Source organism: Balaenoptera ricei, chromosome 17, assembly GCF_028023285.1.
Source record: "Balaenoptera ricei isolate mBalRic1 chromosome 17, mBalRic1.hap2, whole genome shotgun sequence".
Lineage (NCBI taxonomy): Eukaryota > Metazoa > Chordata > Mammalia > Artiodactyla > Balaenopteridae > Balaenoptera > Balaenoptera ricei.
In genome coordinates this window covers 63,022,520-63,044,000 of record NC_082655.1, presented here as the reverse complement: position 1 = coordinate 63,044,000, position 21,481 = coordinate 63,022,520, and the positions used below count along the sequence as shown (strand labels likewise).

The window sequence follows — 21,481 nt, the reverse complement described above, 5'->3', positions numbered from 1 at the left end:
TGACAAAGTGAATTGAAGCATACCCCCAAATAGAGGGCACAAGAGAAGAAGCAAAGCCTTTGGAACCAGAAAGGCTTGTTTTGAATCTCAGCTCTCTGTAGATAACACAAAGGTATAGTCCTTGAAGCCCCAGGATAATGAATTTCTTCTCCTTCATGCTTTTCCTAGATGCTAATTCAACTTCTAGAATCAAGGCATTTGAACATTATATCTCTATCATTATCACATAAGCTCTCTAAGTAGCCCCCATTGCTGCAATGAGGTCTTTATGTAGAAAAAATTTTAATCCTTTATTTCATTTTCTTCTTTCCTCATTCATCTAAACACATTAACCTCCCTGCTAGATGTATAATAAACTAATCGTTCCAATATTTTGGACTATAACAATGAACAATAAATGAAGAAGTGGAGAGTATCTATGTGAGTCTTCTCAGTTTGGGTATGTTGAATGTACCAGGAAGCTGGTATACAGTAGAATGTAAGCATGTGGATGTAACTAGTGAACTATTGCAAATATTTTAGGGTGAAGAGATTTAATGAGTTTTTAAAAATCTTTCTAAAGTCCATAATAAAGAAGAGAGTATGAAATTTAGTAAAAAAGATTACCAAGACATTTCATTAACACTTAGTTTGATTATAACTAATCAGAAACAAATAATTCTGTATATTTTTGGTCCCTACTTACATTATTGCAGCAAAGTTTTACTGTATGTGACAAAAATGCATTCCAGAGAGAAAAGGATTAATCAAAAATTGGGGATATAAAATTATATTTTGCAATGGAGTAATCATTGCAATAAAAATTTGGATTCATATTTCTAAATAGTGATAGTAATTTTAAATGCATGAGATTCCAAAGGAAAAGAAAATAGCAGCAAGCTAAAGAATGAACATCTATGAGAAGGATGAGGAAGAGGGAAAAAGGGGGGTGCCACACAGGTAAAGATGAAATCAGGATTATATAATTTTAAATAAAACCAGTTACTGTATTTGGTAAGTCAGAGGTAGATTTCAAGTGAAGCTAATGAAACAAATTTCAAGACCCATCAGTTGTCTGAGCCTCTTCTAAGGTCCTGGTTAGGGCAATGTGTTTCTAGTAATTTGTTCCTCTTCAAGAGGCCTCAAACTTGTATAAGCTTCATTTCCATGAAAAATAGATTGGCTACCATACATTTTTACCATACTGTTTTTTTTCTACTTGGTATTAATTTTTACTCATTTCATTTTATAAATAGTAGTAATAGTATAAAATTATTCTGATAAGCTCTTAACACTTAGGTAAAACATAATATTTTTTCATTTTGATACAAATACATATTGAATTTATTTAAATTCTGCATATTCATGGCTTACCTAAACTTTTCCAGAGGTTCATGTTTCCGACCTAAGTTGTCATTCTTTTCTTTTCTTTTTTTTTCCTTTTCTTTTTTTTTCCTTTTCTTTTCTTTTCTTTTTTCTATAACTGAAAGGAGAACAGTTAGAAAAACATGCTATCTGTTATAATGCATATTTATCACTGAAAAATTAAATTGCCCTAATTAATGTGAATGTGACAGTGCTTGGCTGAACAAGCATTTCATTTACTATCATAACCTAAAATCACAGTGAAATTACCGGCTGAAGGGTTTTTTGGTTTTGTTTTGTTTTTTAATAAAAGATTTGGAAATAGAGTTTTTACTTTTAGGGCCCTGGAACTGAAAAGTTATTGTTTAGTTTCCTGTAACAAAAAATAAAGTAAACATTTAGAGGCTAGGTCAACAAAAATGGACAGACTTAAAAGGAATGGACTTATTAATATATATCAATGTTTTTCTATACATTTAAAACAAATATTAGGCACAAAAATATATTCACATAACTTTTTTAAAGGTTGGTAGCGCCTTAACAGGTTGACACAGGAATTTAAAAAATAGACTACAAAGGACTTTGTAATTCTCCAAAAGTTTTTATTTTGCCTCAAAATAAAATTAACGTTATACAGCCAATGAATAACTTTCTGTTTGTTGCATATCGAAAACCTCAGTAATAATGCATATATGTATATACAGTGGATCCTCATTATTTGCAGATTCCATGTTTGTGAATTTGACTACTTGCTAAAATTTATTTCTAACCCCAAAATCAATACTTGAAACACTTTTGCAGTGGCGAGTAATGAAAAGTTTGAGTTGCTAGATGATGGCGTTCCCAGTTGAGGTCAAATAAGACAACACTGTCTTTTTGTTTCAGCTCTGTTCTGTGAACAAGTGTTCTTTTCACAATATATTTAGTGCCATGTTTCCCTCATTTTTGTGCTTTTTGTTGGTGATTTTTCTGTTTAAAATGACCCCAAAGGTAGTACTGTCTAGTGTTCCTAATTGCTGAAGGCTATGATGTGCCTTACAGAGAAACTACATGTGTTAGATAAGCTTCATTCAGGCATGAGTTATAATGTTGTTGACAATGAGTTCAATGGTAATGAATCAACAATATAGATATTAAATAAGGGGTCTTTAAACAGAAACCCACATAAAACAAGTTTATGAATTGATCTGTTGATGAAAATGTTGTGACCAGAAGCTCACAGGAATGTAACCCTGTATTTCCCCTAGGAGCAAAAGTTCCATATTTGTTAACACAGTGTTTGCAGCAACTTCCTACCAAAATACCTAAAAATAAAGAACAATGTGATTTAAAGCAGGCATTGAGGAATCAGAGAGTAAGGAGGGTTTACACCTCTTTCTCTCTACCTACAGACCAGTAAGTTTGCTGTTTCAAGGTCTAAATGTATAAGACATTGAATTTCTCAATTCAGCTTTGTGAATCCAATGGAAACACAATGGTTCAATTATCCACCTCTTTATAGAGATATAAATGATTATTATTATTTTATTGTAAGTTTCATGAGGGCAGGAAATTTCTCTGTTTGTTCATGTAGAAATACTCAGTCACTGGAAAAGTACTTGACATACAAAATGTACTTCTGTGCTCAATATTAATGCTATACTCTGTCAAAGTTAATTATTTGCATATATATTTTATTCACACATTCAATAAGTATCTGTGGAGTGTTTACCATGTGGAAGACACTATTCTAGGCCCTAAAGACATAATAATAAATAGAAAATATAAAATCTTTGCCTTCCTAGAACTTAACAGCTTAAAGCAATGGTTTCCCGATTTTCAGCACTTTGGAATCTCCTAAAGATTTTTAAAAACACTGATACCTGACTGCCACCACAGACATTCTAATGTAATTGGTATCTGATGCAACTTGGGCCTTGGGATCTTTAAAAGTTCCCCAGATGATTCTAATGTGCAGCAGAATTTGTGAATCACTGGCCTAATGTATGTTGCACATTAAGCAATTCCAAATTGCTTACTTGAGAGTGGTGATAGCTTCAGATACTTTAATTTTGAAACTTAGCACATTGGCAAAAGCCATGACCTTACCTGTGACATTTGGCTCAAATTAAATTAATATTTGTTTGCTATTAATGTCATTTTGATCATCTATATTTTTAATCCAAAAGATATACTTCATTATGGTATTTTCAAAAAACCAACCAATATTGCGTTTTTCAAAAAGAAATTTACATAAATGGTGGTGAAATATTTAACATTTCAGTTGAGTTAACCAAATACCTAACTATATTAAATGGAGATGCAAATCTTAATTAGTTTTATCTAAATCAATTATCACAGAGACTTCCCTGGTGGCACAGTGGTTAAGAATCCACCTGCCAATGCAGGGGACACGGGTTCGAGCCCTGGTCTGGGAAGATCCCACGTGCTGCAGAGCAACTAAGCCCGTGCACCACAACTACTGAGCCTGCGCTCTAGGACCTGCGTGCCGCAACAACTGAGCCACGTGCTGCAACTACTAAAGCCCGTGCACCTAGAGCCCGTGCTCCGCAACAAGAGAAGCCACCACAATGAGAAGCCAGTGCACCGCAAGGAAGAGTAGCCCCCGCTCGCCGCAGCTAGAGAAAGCCTGCGCGCAGCAATGAAGACCCAACGCAGCCAAATAAATAAAATAATAATAAAATAAATCAGTTATCACATTATTACATACACAGGGAGAACAACAATTATGTTGTTCTCCCTGTGTACGAAAGAAAGCCTTAAAGGAGGAATGTTGAGCTGTCCTTGATGACATGACTGTGTGTATAATCTATTACCACATTTTTAAAATGAAGAAACAGTAACTCTTATGTATGTATATGTGTATGTATATATATGTGTATGTATGTATGCATTGGGCTCCCAGATGCAAAAGTTTATGGTCATTATAATACATTTATTCAAAATGTTCAAGTCAGTGCACTCAGCATAGTAGAACTGCTGCTATTTTTATTAAACATTATACCTCTTTAGAACATATTTGAGATAGGTACTGGCTCAAACTGATAACTTTCTTCCCTTCATTTTGCATAATGCAGCATCTTTGGTATCAGAGTGCCACAACAATCTTAAATATTCTGACTAACTTTGCTGAGTTTGCAGTGGCAACAATGATAATACTGATTGTAAAAAGCAAATGCAGAAACAGTGACTGTCGAATCCTAACATGTTGCTTATATCCAGACTTTTTTAATTTTCCTTACCAGTATAATCTATATTCCAGTTAATAATTTAGTACTAATCAGCTCCTTATCTTCTGGAAAGGAGAGTCTGTTTTGAATCACGAGGCAACTGACCTTGAAGGTAGGTTTAATATATGAAGATTTCTCATATCACCTCTAAGCTTTTACTCAGAGTGTTTTCTTGGTTACATTTAGGTCTCAGCTGGCAGTCCTCCTTTTGTCTATCTTAACAGTAACTGATTTAATTATGATACCATTTTCACTCTTCTTTATTTCGGGGTTTTACATTTATTGTATAACTAGATTTAAATAACAATCTGATGTTTTAATGAGCATATAGAAAGAAATAAATAGCTGAAATAAACCATAAATATTATAAAAAATAGTAACATTTCTAAACTAATTCAGGTATTTCACAAGATACTGTGTATCTCTGTCCAATTTATTTATTAGGCATTTTTTATTAGTTATGTGAGTTGTTTGCATTGATCAGATAAAAGGTGGATCTAAAATAAGGATTTAAAATTGTTTCCTTGGGGTATAGTCATGAATTGAAAAACAATATGAACTGAGCAATAAGCTATGGAATAATTATAATTATTTCAAAGGAATTAGAAAACTTTGTAAGTAAAATTTATGAACATGCAGTTTAATTTTAATTTTTTTCCACCAGTTCTAAAATGAATATATTTCAATAAAAATAATACTATATATTTTTTAATGTTGGTAATGACTTTAGTTTAAATAACCTAATGAGTTTTGTGGTTTTGCTGGTCATTGCATGATCATCAGCTAGATTGAAGAAGGAAAAAAAGACAAGGAAAAATTGTTTTTGTTTATCTAAAAATGATATATAATCTGTGCTTTAAGAAAGAATCTATGAAGCACTTTGAAAATAGAATCCCATCATTAGATCCAATTTCAGACTTCTTTCTTTGCATGTCAGTGATAGGAACTTACTTTGAAGATTAAAATGCCTATTTTGATTTGTTTTAATTTTTAAATATGTTTGTTTTCCCTCATCGAAAGTAGAAAGGATAAGAGACAAGATTTCTATTTCGAAAAAGGGCTGATGATTAAGACAGTGGCAGCAAGGAAAATAATGATTTTTTTAATAGACTCTTTATTTTTTGAGAAATGAAAGGTGGCTTTGCTTTGAATTAATAATCCATTTTATTGGGTGGAGTTCTCCTCTTATTGGTTTCCAGTTTACACCGAAAAATATACTGGGTTGCAGAGATAAACCCATGCACTTATGGTCACCTTATCTTTGATAAAGGAGGCAAGAATATACAGTGGAGAAAAGACAGCCTCTTCAATAAGTGGTGCTGGGGAAACTGGACAGCTACAAGTAAAAGAATGAAATTAGAACACTCCCTAGCACCATACACAAAAATAAACTCAAAATGGATTAAAGACCTAAATGTAAGGCCAGACACCATCAAACTCTTAGAGGAAAACACAGGCAGAACACTCTATGACATAAATCACAGCAAGATCCTTTTTGACCCATCTCCTAGAGAAATGGAAATAAAAACAAAAATAAACAAATGGGACCTAATGAAACTTCAAAGCTTTTGCACAGCAAAGGAAACCATAAACAAGATGTAAAGACCACCCTCAGAATGAGAGAAAATATTTGCAAATGAAGCAACTGACAAAGGATTAATCTCCAAAATTTATAAGCAGCTCAATATCAAAAAAACAAACAACCCAATCCAAAAATGGGCAGAAGACCTAAATAGACATTTCTCTAAAGAAGATATAGAGATTGCCAACAAACACATGAAAGAATGCTCAACATCATTAATCATTAGAGAAATGCAAATCAAAACTACAATGATATATCATCTCACACCAGTCAGAATGGCCATCATCAAAAAATCTACAAACAATAAATGCTGGCGAGGATGTGGAGAAAAGGGAACCCTCATACACTGTTGGTGGGAATGTAAATTGATACAGCCACTATGGAGAACAGTATGGAGGTTCCTTAAAAAACTAAAAATAGAACTACCATACGACCCAGCAACCCCACTACTGAGCATATATCCTGAGAAAACCATAATTCAAAAAGAGTCATGTACCACCATGTTCATTGAAGCTCTATTTACAATAGCCAGGACATGGAAGCAACCTAAGTGTCCATCAACTGATGAATGGATAAGGATGTGGCACATATATACAATGGAATATTACTCAGCCATAAAAGGAAACGAAACTGTGTTATTTGTAGTGAGGTAGATGGACCTAGAGTCTGTCATACAGAGTGAATTAAGTCAGAAAGAGAAAAGCAAATACCGTATGCTAACACATATATATGGAATCAAAAAAAAAAAAAAAAGGTCATGAAGAACCTAGGGGCAAGACGGGAATAAAGACACAGACCTACTAGAGAATGGACTTGAGGACATGGGGAGGGGGAAGGGTAAACTGGGACAAAGTGAGAGAGTGGCATGGACATATATACACTACCAAACGTAAAATAGATAGCTAGTGGGAAGCAGCCTCATAGCACAGGGAGATCAGCTCGGTGCTTTGTGACCAGCTAGAAGGGTGGGATAGGAAGGGTGGGAGGGAGGGAGACGCAAGAGGGAAGAGATAGGGGGATATATGTATATGTATAACTGATTTACTTTGTTATAAAGCAGAAACTAACACACCATTGTAAAGCAATTATACTCCAATAAAAATGTTAAGAAAAAACATACATATACTGGGCTGATTTGGATTGCTATTCGTCTTCATCAAACTTTTAGTGATCACATTTGTGTTATCTTCATACTTGAAAAAGTGGAACATGGAAACAAAAGAAACTACTTTTGGGATTAGTATAGTACTTTTGGTACTTTTGGTAATGAAAAGTAATCTCAAAGGAATACATTTACAGAACAAATTTTATTAGCTAAAACTTTAAAATGTTTTAATGTTAATATTCCAAATTATTTTCATGAAAATTCTTTTATGAAAATACCATTGATTTTTACTAGCCTGTTTTCTGTTTTAAATCATGCTCTGAAAGAATGATTTAATTAAAGTATAGAACTATTTAACAGGTTTAAGTCTTACAGATAAGATAGCAATGTTTCTGCTATTATCTTGAATAGTCAGTCAATAGTGAACTGAGTTGTTGTCTTCTTTAAATCCTATGTTGTTTTCATCTCTTGTTATGTTGCTCTAAAGAAATTTAAATATATTTCACATGCCAGTTTAAGGAACCATTGCTTTAACATTTTTCAAGAACATTAGTTGTGCTATTTAAAACTGACCTTTTATCTACAAATAATGTTGTCTTTCTTTCTGAGGTAGATGACGTGACTAGGAGTAAGAAGGTATATCTTAGCCTACAAACCATGAGATCACACTAAAAAACAATAACATTTTGTTCAGCATACAGAACAGATACTGCAAAGTGACCTCTGTTTAAAGAGCTTTCAGTAGATCATAGTTTACGATGTATATTTATATTTTTGAATGTAGATTGTTTATATATCTCTATTTTAGAAAATGTATGTTAATTATTACAAATTGCTGTGTTAGGAATTAGCATGAATATTTGATGATTCTCCCAATTAAACATTAAGAAGTAAATTTAAAATTACTCATAAGTTTATTATGTTAAATATAGGGTTTAATAACATAAGTCCCATTTATTTAAGGACAATCATTTCTATATCACCTAGGCATAAAATTAATACATTTTTTTCTTATAACTGCTTAAGCTTTTTTTTTTTTAATTAATTAATTAATTAATTAATTAATTATGGCTGTGTTGGGTCTTCGTTTCTGTGCAAGGGCTTTCTCCAGTTGCAGCAAGCGGGGGCCACTCTTCATCGCGGTGCGCGGGCCTCTCACTATCGCGGCCTCTCTTGTTGCGGAGCACAGGCTCCAGATGCGCAGGCTCAGTAGTTGTGGCTCACGGGCCCAGTTGCTCCGCGGCATGTGGGATCTTCCCAGACCAGGGCTCGAACCCGTGTTCTCTGCATTGGCAGGCAGATTCGCAACCACTGCGCCACCAGGGAAGCCCACTACTTAAGCTTTTAATCAAATGTAGCCTTAATGAATTTATACATAAGAAGTACCTGATGAAGCAATTATGAAAAGCTCCCTGGACTCTTCATCTGTCCCTTTACTGGAAATAACTGAATTTTAATATGAAAATATATAAACAAATACCATAACTGTTTTACACATCTACATTTTATACTGTACAATTAAATGGTATAATTTTCTTTTGTTCAGTTGTGCCAAGTGACATGTTTCCAAAAATCAAAGTTACTAACTTTTGAAAATGTCACAATCACTATTGAAAGGGAAAACACAAAACACTAAAGAGTGTGATACTTGCTTGATTATGATGCATTATTAAAAATCCAAAGTAACCATGACTAAAATTATTTCTCTGTGACATTTCCTTTTTCTGTTATGTCTTTATTTCCTTTCTTTCTCATCCTCCTCATTGTCCTTCCTTACTCCTCTTTAAGCAAATAAAAATATTCTGAATGAAGCCTAATTAATGTTAAAAGTAGAGAGGAGGGATTTGTCGTATGGAGGAATACAAGTTAATTTTAAAAAACAAGTTATCTCATGTTAAAATAAATTCAAGAGAAAAATCTAATCTCTACTTAGCCAGCTCCCTGCATTGACTCCGGTTCTCAACTTCCTTTGTAGAAGATAAGAATTAGTTTCCAGGGTAGGCTACTTTCCTTAAGTAGAAGGCATCTTTTTTTTTTTTAACAACATTGTTTTGTTTTACATTTCTCTGATTACTAATAAGGTTGATCATTTTCCCATACTGTAGTTCAGTTCTTCATCATAAATCTTTTGATTTTATTGTGCTAAGAACATCTAACATAAGTGCTGCCAAGGGGGGGAGAGAGGGGAGAGGGGGAAGAAAGAGGGAAGAGGGGGGGGAGGGAGGAGTGAAAGGATGGGAGAGGGGGGGAAGAGTAGGTAAGGAAGGAAAAGAGGGGGGTAGGGGGGGGAAGAGGAAGGGGGGGGAGGAATAGGGGAGAAAAAGAGAGAAGGAAGGGGGATGAAAGGAGGAGGGGGTGGATGTGAGGGGGGGGAGGGGGGAAGAGGGAAAGGAGGGGAGGAAGGGGAGGAGATACACACGCGAGACAGATAATGTTTTTTGTTTTGTTTTTTTAATTTTTTATTTATTTATTTATTTTATTATTTATGGCTGTGTTGGGTCTTTGTTTCTGTGTGAGGGCTTTCTCTAGTTGCGGCAAGTGGGGGCCACTCTTCATCGCGGTGCGCGGGCCTCTCACTATCGCGGCCTCTCTTGTTGCGGAGCACAGGCTCCAGACGCGCAGGCTCAGTAATTGTGGCTCACGTGCCTAGTTGCTCCGCGGCATGTGGGATCTTCCCTGACCAGGGCTCGAACCTGTGGCCCCTGCATTGGCAGGCAGATTCTCAACCACTGCACCACCAGGGAAGCCCCTATCATAATGTTTTTAAGGTTCATCCATGTTGTAGTATGTATCACTACTATGTTCATTCCTTTCTAAAGCTGAATAGTTTTCCATTATATACCACATTTTTTTTTTAATCCATTCATCCATTAATGGACATTTGTATTGTTTCCACCTTGGCTATTGTTAATAGTGCCATAGTGTCCTCTATCTCATCAGCTCTATATAGTTATCAAGGGTCACTTGTATTTTTTACCTAGCATGTTAATGCCATTTATTCTTGTTATTTTACTCTATAATTTAGTTAAATATTGCATAACCTAATGAAATATGAGTGTTAAAAGAAAAAATTTTCCCTATAAAAACCAAGGAAAATACTTTGGAAGTGAATAAAAACAAGTTGATTAAAATAAATTTCAAAAAGTATAAAATTCTAGAAGGCTTCTGTATTCCGGCTGCTTTACAGATACCTTTGACTTTTTTCTCCACTTAAAAAAATACAAGAAATCAAAGGTAGTGTATGGGATTTATAAAAATAATAATAATAATAAAGAATCCCAAATGTAAATTGGTGCAGCCACTATGGAGAACGGTATGGAAGTCCCTTAAAAAACTAAAAATAGTTACCATGTGATCCAGCAATCCCACTCGTGGGCATATATCCAGAGAAAACTCTAATTCAAAAAGATACATGCACCCTAATGTTCATAGCAGCACTATTTACAATAGCCAAGACATGGAAGAAAACTAAGTGTCCATCGACAGATGAATGGATAAAAAAGATGTGGTACATATATACAATGGAATATTACTCAGCCATAACAAAGAATGAAATAACGCCATTTGCAGCAACATGGATGGACCTAGAGATTATCATACTAAGTGAAGTAAGCCAGACAAAGACAAACATCATATGATATCACTTACATATTGAATCTTAAAAAATGATACAAGTGAACTTATTTACAAAACAGAAACAAACTCACAGACATAGAAAACAAATTTATGGTTACCAAAGGGGAAAGCAGGGTGGGGTGGGAAGGAATAAATTAAGAGCTTGGGATTAACAGGTACACACTACTTTATACAACATAGGTAAGTAACAAGGTTCTACTGTATAGCACAGGGAATTATGGTCAATATCTTACAATAACCTATAATGGAAAAGAATCTGAAAAAGAATATATGTATATATATTCTATATATACTTCAACTTAAAAAGAAAGAATCCCAATCCCAATTTAAAAAGAAAGAATCCACTTATTTGGATTCTTACTCAAATAAAAGGTCTTGGTTATCCAACAAAACAGTAACAATTATACATATTAAGTATAGATATACCAATTTTATGACTCTTTGTTTCAATTATTTTGTTTGCTTAACTAGTTCAGTAAATTACCAATTCTAGAATTTAAGAAAAGAGGACTTCTACTCTGCTTTGTAATGTCTTAGAAGATTAAAAACAAAAAACAAACAAACAGAGAATCTTTCCTTCACTAGAGTGAGGCTGACTGAATTCTGTGGGAGTTTCCACATCTGAAGATCATTAGGAAGACAGACTGCTCCCATTGAAGAGATATGCCTGCTATTTTGATCCTCTATATCTTCTGGAAATTCTCAAGTTTTTACTTGATAAAATGAAGAAAATAATTTACAATAATGTGGATGGGAAATGTGTTTCATCTTGAAAACCAGCTCTAATTGCTAGTGGCTACTTGAGGATCTGTGCTGAGATGAATTGAAAGCTCCTTCCACTTTTGAGTGCAGTGCCCTGATCCATGGTGATGCCACCCATGGACACAGGATGGGGTAGACCAATAAAACTATGACAGCATTGTTCTCCTGATCTATATCCACATTTCTCTTTTTATCACATTTCTCTTAAGTGTTTTGCAGTCATATAAATGAATAGTTCTCTACCTTTTTCTTTGCTTCTTTTCCTTCTGTTGGTACACTCCCATTGGTGACATGCCTCAGCATCACTTAGTCACTACGTGCATGTGAAAGACTGTGGGCAATGCACAATGCACTCTTTGTGTTCACACAGGAAACACAACAGGTCTGTGCTACCTCACCACAAATGAGAACCACTTCATGTAAATGAAAACCACAGGATTTTCATGTTGTGCCCTTCAAAAACAACTACTACAGTTAACCTTCTAAACAAAATCAGTCCCTAAAATTTATCCCCCAAATATTATCCTCACAATTAAGAATCCTACAGAATATGAAAGCAAGAGGACTATTCCAGTGTTCACTGTTTGATTTAGTGACTCTGGCTGCTAAAATGACTCTCTGCTCTTTTCTTCACATGGCTTTGAGTTTAAGAGGCCAGTCTTCCCTGATGAAAAATATAATAATTTCCAAGATACAGTAGTCACAAAGTTTATGGTGTTAAGAAATTGAATAAGAAATATTACTTTGCAGTAATCGTTAACAAATGTGGAAAATGAAATTCTGACTTTATAATGTACATGTGGCTGGAATTCTTTCTTGGAAGATAAAATCAATAAATGTATTCTCAGAAATAAAATATAATCTTTGAATATTATCTTCTAAATTTCCCCATACTCTAAATGCTTCTTGTCACACATACAGTGTACTTTATAGATGTTATGTATGAGAAATTTGATGATGGGAATGTGTTCATCTACACATGTTCAGTTTAATGTCTAGAATGTAACTGACATCAGAAGTAAAAAGAAATGAAACCTTATTCATGTAACATTTATATATTTATTATTATTTTTGCCTTTTTTATTGTTTTTATTAAAGTTATAGAAGCACGTAGATTTAAGAATCAAATAATTCTACAAAGTTTCTCCCAAGAATTCTACAAAACAAAAAACAAACAAAAAAGGTAAATGGGCATCGTTCTCAGAGGCACTTCTTTTAGCCTTCTTCTTTTTTCTTTTTTTTTCCCCCACACTATTACCCCATGACTTTAAGTGACATGCTGCTTCTTGTACTTTCAGTTTTCGTGTTATCCATTGACTCTCCACTATGGAGAATGAGGGTTTAGCTTTCTTTCCTACCCTGTCTTCATTGCACACTGGTACTCAGCCTCCTGCACATCTTTTCCAAGGGGCCTCCCTGAAGCAGTTTTTAAGGGCTCTCAGGCTGCATGCTATGGCAAGCTTCCCAGCATCTCACCGTGGTTGTCTAACAATTACTTATCGAATGCCTACAAGATACTAGCAACTGTACTGCTTCTGCCCTTGGAACATTTACAAACATGCAAGGGACACCAACTCATAGATTGATAACTAAAGAGAATGTGTTTCAGGCCATATTAGGGCTATGCCCAGGCTTCTACTGGAATATATCATAAATCCCTGTCATTTCAAATTACAAATTTGTTTTTCCTCAACAGAAAGTTAGCTTTATTGTATGGGTAAGGAAACTTGAAATTATTAAGTGCTTATGTTAAGTGTTAACTTAGAGTCTTGACTTACCCAATTTATAACAGTAAGGTAATTCTCATTTTTTTAGAACATGGGGCATGAGATTTCAGCCGCTTAAATGGGAGAAATGATGCTATAATGACAGTTCAAAATCAGAGGTATTCTCTTTTCTATTTTTAATCCTCTTAATGACATCATTTATTGTCTACTGGAAATCCATTTAGGAAATCAAGTTAGTCCACTAAGCACTTCAGATAAGGTGATTTCATGAAGCATTCCAACATTATCACAATGAATTGCTTTCGTACACCATAAAAGAAAAAGAAGTAAGCAGAATATGGCCTGCTGAAGGAGTTTACAGTTTTACAGCTCCTCCCACTGCAGCACATAAGTCACTCAGTTACAGTTAACTTTGGATTATCCCTCACAGATTGAAAGCCCAACAGCCATCACACACTCTGGGCCTGTGGTGCCACTCGTATGTGTGTATCTAAATCAATGATGAGGGTATCGGAACCGATACTGGACATGGAGATGGCAAATTACAGTGAAGTTTTGGACCCAACTTATACAACTTTGGAGTTTGAAACTATGCAGATTCTGTATAATTCAAATGGTGAGTTCTCATCTGCTTGTAGATAAAAAGAAAAGTAAGTATAATGAGAGCAGGAAAACTGAGCTTCCCAGGTGGTGGTTCCGTGTGTTTTATTGCTGGAGAATTCAGGGCTTGTTTTTTAAGGCCACAGATCTGAGACTTTTGTGCTTCATCACAAAATTTAAATTAATAATGCTATGGCTATCTTATGTTTGAGATAGAAAAAGCTTAGCTATGCATAATAAAGTAACCTCGGAATTCTGTCATGGGCCAGTTAGATAGAAAGTAGTTTCAGCAGTTATTTTATTTACTGTAAATCACAGTAATGAGTAATATTGGCAGGTTGGCTGTAAAGTATATTTTCTATGCAACATTTAAAATGACATATGGAAAATTGTCCTTAGAACACTGGAGAGTTTTACTGGTCGCCTTCTCCTTTCATTATTCCAGTTCTCAATTGCTGCTGCTGAGAAACTGTATTTAAAATTACTATCAAGTTTTTGCATTGGACACAAATATGAAAAGAAATAAGGGTTTATATTATAACTGCACTTGACAAGCTAATGTTTAGCCTCACAAAGCTCTTGGTATTTATCTACTGTAACATTTTAACTTTAAATAAGACATGACTTGTTTAGGGCTCATGTCTTTATAGAATACAGTTTACTACTGACTTTGAATTTACATATTTTTTCATGTAAAAATTTTGTCCAAGATATCAGTTATAATTGTTAGAACTCCTAAAATCTGCTAATTATATATGCTTTGGAAAATTCTGTGTGTGTGTGTGTGTGTGTGTGTGTGTTTAGCTCAGGACTGAGAATGTATCTTGTACTCAGGATATCTTAACGTTCTAATATGCTGTACAATTTCAATGACTGCTATAGCTGTAATATTTACAATAAACAACAATAATTTATTAGTGGGAAGATTTCTAAACATTTTCAGAAGATGAATTCTGAAATTTTAGGACAAAGGAGTTAAAATCAATTGACAGTGCATCTATTAGGAAGTCACTATTTTTAATCCTTATGTTTAGACTTTACTAAGGTATTTAATAAAGTATTTACCTCAATAGACTCATGAATTTTTTAAAGGCTATAGATTACTAAATAGTAGGGACAGATTTACCATAAATATTTACTAAAACCACTGACTTATATGGCTATTTCCAAAATGTTGTCTAACTTGTTTTCTTGTAATAATATGTAAATTCTTGTTAATAATATGCAAGTATGACATCAAACTGGAAGTAAGAGTTGAATATTTTTTTTGTTTCCATATAATCATCCAGAACACAGTCAATCTTTAACACTTCTGCCATATTTCTAATATCTATTTTGTTTATGTTATCGAAAGAAAAATTACTAGCATTTAAATTCTAAAATGTCACATGATTACCATTAAGCATATTCTCACTGAAGATTTTTATAACTTTATGAAGTTATATATGACAATATTTGTCAACTCAGAAGTATTAGTAAGTAGAATACATATATTGTCACAGAATGTAATTGGGACATAACAGTCTTTGATTTTATCTTTTTTATATTGGAAATATAATAATGAATTATTATATTTACATTATTATATAATTTATTATCAATTAAAGTGTATAATATATTCTTATTATTTAATATCTTTTGAGTACATAAAGATTTGTAAAGATGTAGTAAACAATATTAACTAATTTAAGAAATATTTAAGTAAAAATATCTGGATTTTTTGAAGCGTCCTTCTTCAAAACAATTAGTTCTCACTTTATGTAAGGCATAGTTCTAAGAGCTGGAAGGCAGAGGGGTGACTAAGACAGATAAATCCTCTGACATCATGAAGTTTTTATTCTATGGGGAAAGATGGGTAATATATGAACAGACTGAAGCATAATATAATTTTAGAAAATGAAGTGGTTAGTTTAAAATATAAGCAAGGTACTAGGTTCTACTTGAAAGGCAAATGAGAGATGGCTCTTTTAGATGTGTGTTTACAGAATGTTTCACAGAAAATGTGAGATGTGAGCAGAAACTGGATAGCCAGCTCATAGAAATTCTTGAGGAAGAGCTTTCCTTCCAGGCAGAAGGGATAGCAAGTGTAAAAGCTCTGAGATGGGAACAGACTTCAAGGAGAAAAAAAAAAAAGAAGCCACATTACTGGAGACTAGTGAACAGGATGAAAAGTAGTGCCAGATAATGGGATCAGAGAGGTGGGAAGGGAACCTCTTCACTCTGGGCTCTATAGGCCACGGGAATATGTGTAGACTTTATTTTGTATCTAAGGGTTGGATGCTGAAGGCTAATGTGATGTGAATTTCTTATGCCAAGAGCACATTGCGGGCTTTCTGATAATAAACAGTAGGGGAACCAGGGTGGAAGTGTTCAAGAAATTAGATAGGAAGCTATTGCAATAATCCAGGGAAAAGATTATGTTCGATTGGATAAGGGTGGCCATGGTAAAAGGCTGAAAAGTTGTGGATTCGATATGTATTTTAAATATGACTCATGGATTGGATATGAGCAACGAAGGCGAGAATTCAGTAAAGACTCCCAGATTATTGGCCTTAGGTACTAGATGGTACCATTGACTGACTAAGGAAGACTGAAGGAAGAACAAGTTCTAGGAGAAAAAAAGAAAAATCAGAGTTCTATTTTTGATACATTAATTTGCAATTCTTATTAAACTCCAAAGTGAAGTTGTTCAGTAGGTATTTGGGCATTTCAGACTGATACCCGTGGGAGACATCGGGCCTAGAAATAAAATGTGGGGATTTTTCATCATACAGATGATATTTAATGTCATGGGACTGGATGAGCTTCCCTAGGGAAAGGGTATAGTTGAGGGACTGAGCCCTGTGGTATACCAAATTTTAATCCTCCAAAATACGAGTGGGGAGTTTGGAATGGAGACTGGCAGAAACAGCCAGTGAATAAAAGGAGAGCACTGGTGTGGAGCTTCCAAGAAGCTGAGGAAGAGACTATTTCACTCCCATGAATAATTAGTAGGCCAATTTATGTAAGAAATACTCTGTACTAACTTGCACTCTACCTCTTTCTCTTTCTTTAACAGATAGTTCTGTCCCAGAGACAACAAGTATGAATACCACAGATAATGGTGTCAACTGTCTATGTGCTATATGTGGGGACAGAGCGACAGGAAAGCACTATGGCGCCTCCAGCTGTGATGGGTGCAAGGGCTTCTTCAGACGCAGCATCCGCAAGAGTCACGTTTATTCCTGCAGGTACTTGAAATGCTCCTTCCCAGAAGGTGATCTTTAGAGGTGTTTCAAAATGCCATGCAAGAAGTACAGGAATAAAATTCAGAGCTTTCAAATTTCTGTAACTCTAACAACAAAATTTATGAACGACATGAAAAGTGAGGGTGTGTGGGTGTGTATACACACGCAGTCACACGGGTGGTTCTTTTTTATGAAACATCTTAGTTTCATAACATCTTATAAAATGTATATTAAAAAATCCACATGCTTACCACCCAGTTTAGAGCAATATAATTGAAGCCTCCAGTGGACACCTCCCCTATCACTTTCTCTTCCTGCCCTCTCTCCCAGAGGTAAATACCATCTGAAATTTGGTGTTTGTCTTTTCCTTGTGTTTCTTTATTGTTTCACCACATGTTTGTATACCAATAGACATACGTAAATCTGTATTTAAATGGTTTCACAATGCGTGTATTTTTCTGCATATTGCTTATCTTTTTAGCGTCATCATGTCCTGAGTCTTGGAACAAAATTATAAAAAGGCAGATGATTTTGGTAGCTTGTTGATGTTACTGAATAAAATGAAATTTTCAGCTCTAAAATTTTAGATGTATTTCTCATGCCACAATTTTGTAATTGAATTTAATGTTTGTCTAAAATGTATTTATATCTTATGTATCACATGTTTCTAGTAGGCTTTTTAAAAAAAAAGTCAACATCATAGCACGATTTAGGGTCAGATATTTCCCTTTGAGTGTTCAGAATGACAGTTCTTGAATACAGATTATATCTGTGTTAAATATGGGTTATTAAAAAATGACTGACTTTAACAGAAAAATATGTGTTTGCTCTGTCTCTGAAAGTCACGTGTAGGATTGTTAAGGTGTTTTAGGAACAAGTTGGATGTTTGGGAAGAAGTTAACTCTCTTACAATATGATGCCATTTGACTTCTAGGGATGTGGAGAAAGTTAATATATAACTCCCAAATATCTAACTAGTGTTCTCTAGTAATTTTTTTAGGAGAGCTTAAAGTAGGTATAAAAATGTAAATCATCTACTTTAAAACCTTCTTGGTAAACAAAAAAGAGTGTGTTCTTGCTTTTATATACCACCAAACTCAAGAGGTGTAAAGTAATCAAGTGGATTTCCTTCATCAAAAGCATTTTCTCTATGATTACATCAAATATTGAGTGCTTCTAAAAGATTAATAACTAAAATACATACAAAATAACATGTAAACACTATTTTTTACAATTTTTTAGTTATGTGTTCTGTTGAAGGTGAAATATATATATATGTATATGAAAAATGGCCATCCAAGCAACTAAATCCAACAGCAACTTTTTTTTAATTTAATTTTTTACTTCATGTTGGACCATAGTTGATTTACAATGTTGTGTTAGTTTCAGGTGTACAGAAAAGTGAATCAGTTATACATATACATATACCTATTCTTTTTCAGATTCTTTTCCCATATAGCTTATTACAGAATATTGAGTTGAGCGCCCCAACAAGAACTTTTAAGAGTCAGAGAATGTCAGCACACAGAGATTTCAAGATTTCCACCCTTCCTGTATGAGAAAAGTGGGAAAGAAACGTTCCCATAACAAATTTTGGAAATTTAAAAACTATTCCAACAACATGTATGGCTTTACTCCTCCCACCTTCCCATCATGAATACTGCTGCCAACTTAGCTTTCTTTACATGTATTGGTATTAAGCAAATGCCATGATTTTCCATTTGGAAAATATTATATTGATGTAAGTTTAGGGGCAAAAAGGTTTTTTAAGCTCAGGTTTTGCTGATCTCATAGTCTTTTAAGTATGCTCAGTTAACAACCTGTGACGGCAGGTTTTCCCTATTTTACAATTGTGGGTTAACTTGGAAAGTTAAATAACATTTCCAAGTTCTATAGACAGTGAATGTTGACCTGGGAATCAAGCTCAGGTCTAATTCCAGAGACTGCACTTTTTTTTTTTTTTTTTAGTATGCAATTCATTTTTTTATTATATTCACAGAGTTGTACAATCATCACTACATTCAATTTAGAATATTTCACCATCCTATAAAGAAACCTCTTAGTACCCTTCAGTAGTCACTCCTCATTCCCCCCAACTCCCTCCCCACCAATATGAGGTAACTACTGATCTACTTTCTGTCTCTATAGATTTGTCTCTTTTGCACATTTGATATAAATGAAATTACACAATATGTGACCTTTTGTGTCTGACTTCTTTCACTTAGAATAGTGTTCTCAAGGTTCATCCATGTTGTAGCATGTATCAGCGCTTCATTCTTATTTATTGCCAGGTGTAATATGCCATTGTGTGGGTACACTGCATTTTGTTTATCTGTTCATCAGCTGATGGGCATTTGGGTTGTCCCCACTTTTTGGCTATTATGAATAATGCTGCTATGGACATTTGTGTGTAGGTGTTTGTGTGAATATATGTTTTCATTTCTCTTGGGTGTATACCTAGGAGTGGAATTGCTGGGTCATTTGGTAACTCTTGTTTAACTTTTTGAAAAACTGCCAAACTGTTTTCCTAAGCAGCACATCATTTTGTATTATAACTAACAATGTGTGAGAGGTCCAGTTTTTCCACAACCTCATTATTTGCTATTGTCTGTTTTTTCTGATTATAGCCACTCTAGTGGGTGTGAAGTAGTACCTAATTTTTCAGAGACTCTACTCTTTATACTTTATTCAATTGCCTCTTGATATGTAATTTGGAATGTAGAGTAAACTCCAATTGGATATGATGTAAAATTAATAGAAGAATTTTTAAATAGAGAAAAGCATGAAAGTTCAGAGGAGTGAAGTTCCTTATCACACTGAGATCATTTAGCAGTAAGCATTAGAATTTGTATGCCAGAATTTTTAAACTAGGTTTGGCTTTCATGGCTCAAGATAGAAATGATCATGGATACTGGCGAAAAGTGAGATATCGTTCAGTTTTGTTTTATTAGAAAGACTGCATGAGAGATGAGGCTTGTATTTTCATGTCGATCATGAGATTAGAAAAGTCATAGCTAATTGTTCTTATACATTCTTCCTGTTGATCTAAATTTGACTATAATTTTTAAAGTCTGTTTGCTTTTTTTGATAAATAACAGTTTTCTGCAAACTAATATATTTTTTTGGCATTATAGGTTCAGTCGGCAATGTGTTGTTGACAAAGACAAAAGGAATCAATGTAGATACTGTCGATTAAGAAAGTGCTTTAGAGCAGGAATGAAAAAAGAAGGTAATAATATATAACATAATGATTATTAACATTATTGATGAAAAGTGTTATACACACATGTTCTCATTTAATCACAATAACCTTTACATGAGTTCTGATTATCCTTAGTGAAGAATCTGTGGTTCCTCAAGTTTAAGAATTTACTCAAGGACACTGGTACCCACTGGTGAGTGGTAGAGCCAGTCTTTACCTGCTGACCAATTTGACATGTTCTATCCACTACTGCGTAATCCCTGGCAAGAAAATTATTGTCTGGAAAAATATTCCAATGTCTTGTTCAAAAGCTAAATGGCAAAATATATTAATAGGATGCAATTATAAATGAATTTTAAATGGATTTTTTATTCTCACTAACAACTGAATATCTTTATTCATTTCATAAATATTAACTGAACATTGACTTTTCATGCATTCATTTATTTATTTAACAAATTTATTGAGCACTGCTGCTCTCCAAACACTGTTGTGGGTGCTGAGGTTTCAGTAGTGAACATACTGAGCAAAATAATCCCCCCTGTCAGGGAGCTTATATTCTATTCAAAGACAGAGACAATGGACTAGATGCTCTATTTTAATGTGCACTAATTTCATTTTGAACATATTAAATAATCTAATTATATTATCCTATGTTCTAACTATGGTTAATTTAGCAAAACAAATGTGTTTAGCACATTTAAATGTTTGGCAGGGAATAGCTGCTATACAATTTTCTGTTTATTATTTTGTCACATGCTTATCCCTATCACTATCACAAAGAGATATTTTTCAGAACTGTTTCATATCTTATTAAAAAATTGAATCAGATATGTGAAAAATGTCAAACCTATCTTAAACATAGTTTTTTTCTTTGTCACTCAGTATTTTCAAGAGACAAAAATTCCATTCATTTCATTCAGTTGCTAGTCTCAGAAAAAAAGGCAAAATAAAGTTCACAAAGTTAAAGAAAAAACACTTTCATTTCAACATGACTTATTTCTAGTGGCCTATTTGGTAGTTTATGGGATTAATTACCTGCTTTGCCAATTATCTTCATTCATTT

The 21,481-nt window shown here is 34.0% G+C and overlaps 1 protein-coding gene across 1 annotated transcript in view; it reads left to right on the top strand.

The window, feature by feature from the left end:
• The window catches only part of HNF4G (hepatocyte nuclear factor 4 gamma), a 131,854-nt gene that overhangs the window by 94,889 nt on the left and 15,484 nt on the right, over nt 1-21,481 (top strand). The window contains exons 3-5 of the mRNA XM_059901280.1: nt 13,817-14,002; nt 17,045-17,216; nt 20,348-20,442. Of these exons, the coding sequence (XP_059757263.1) occupies nt 13,867-14,002; nt 17,045-17,216; nt 20,348-20,442 (403 nt within the window). The 5' untranslated portion in view covers nt 13,817-13,866. The remainder of the gene's footprint in view (nt 1-13,816; nt 14,003-17,044; nt 17,217-20,347; nt 20,443-21,481) is intronic.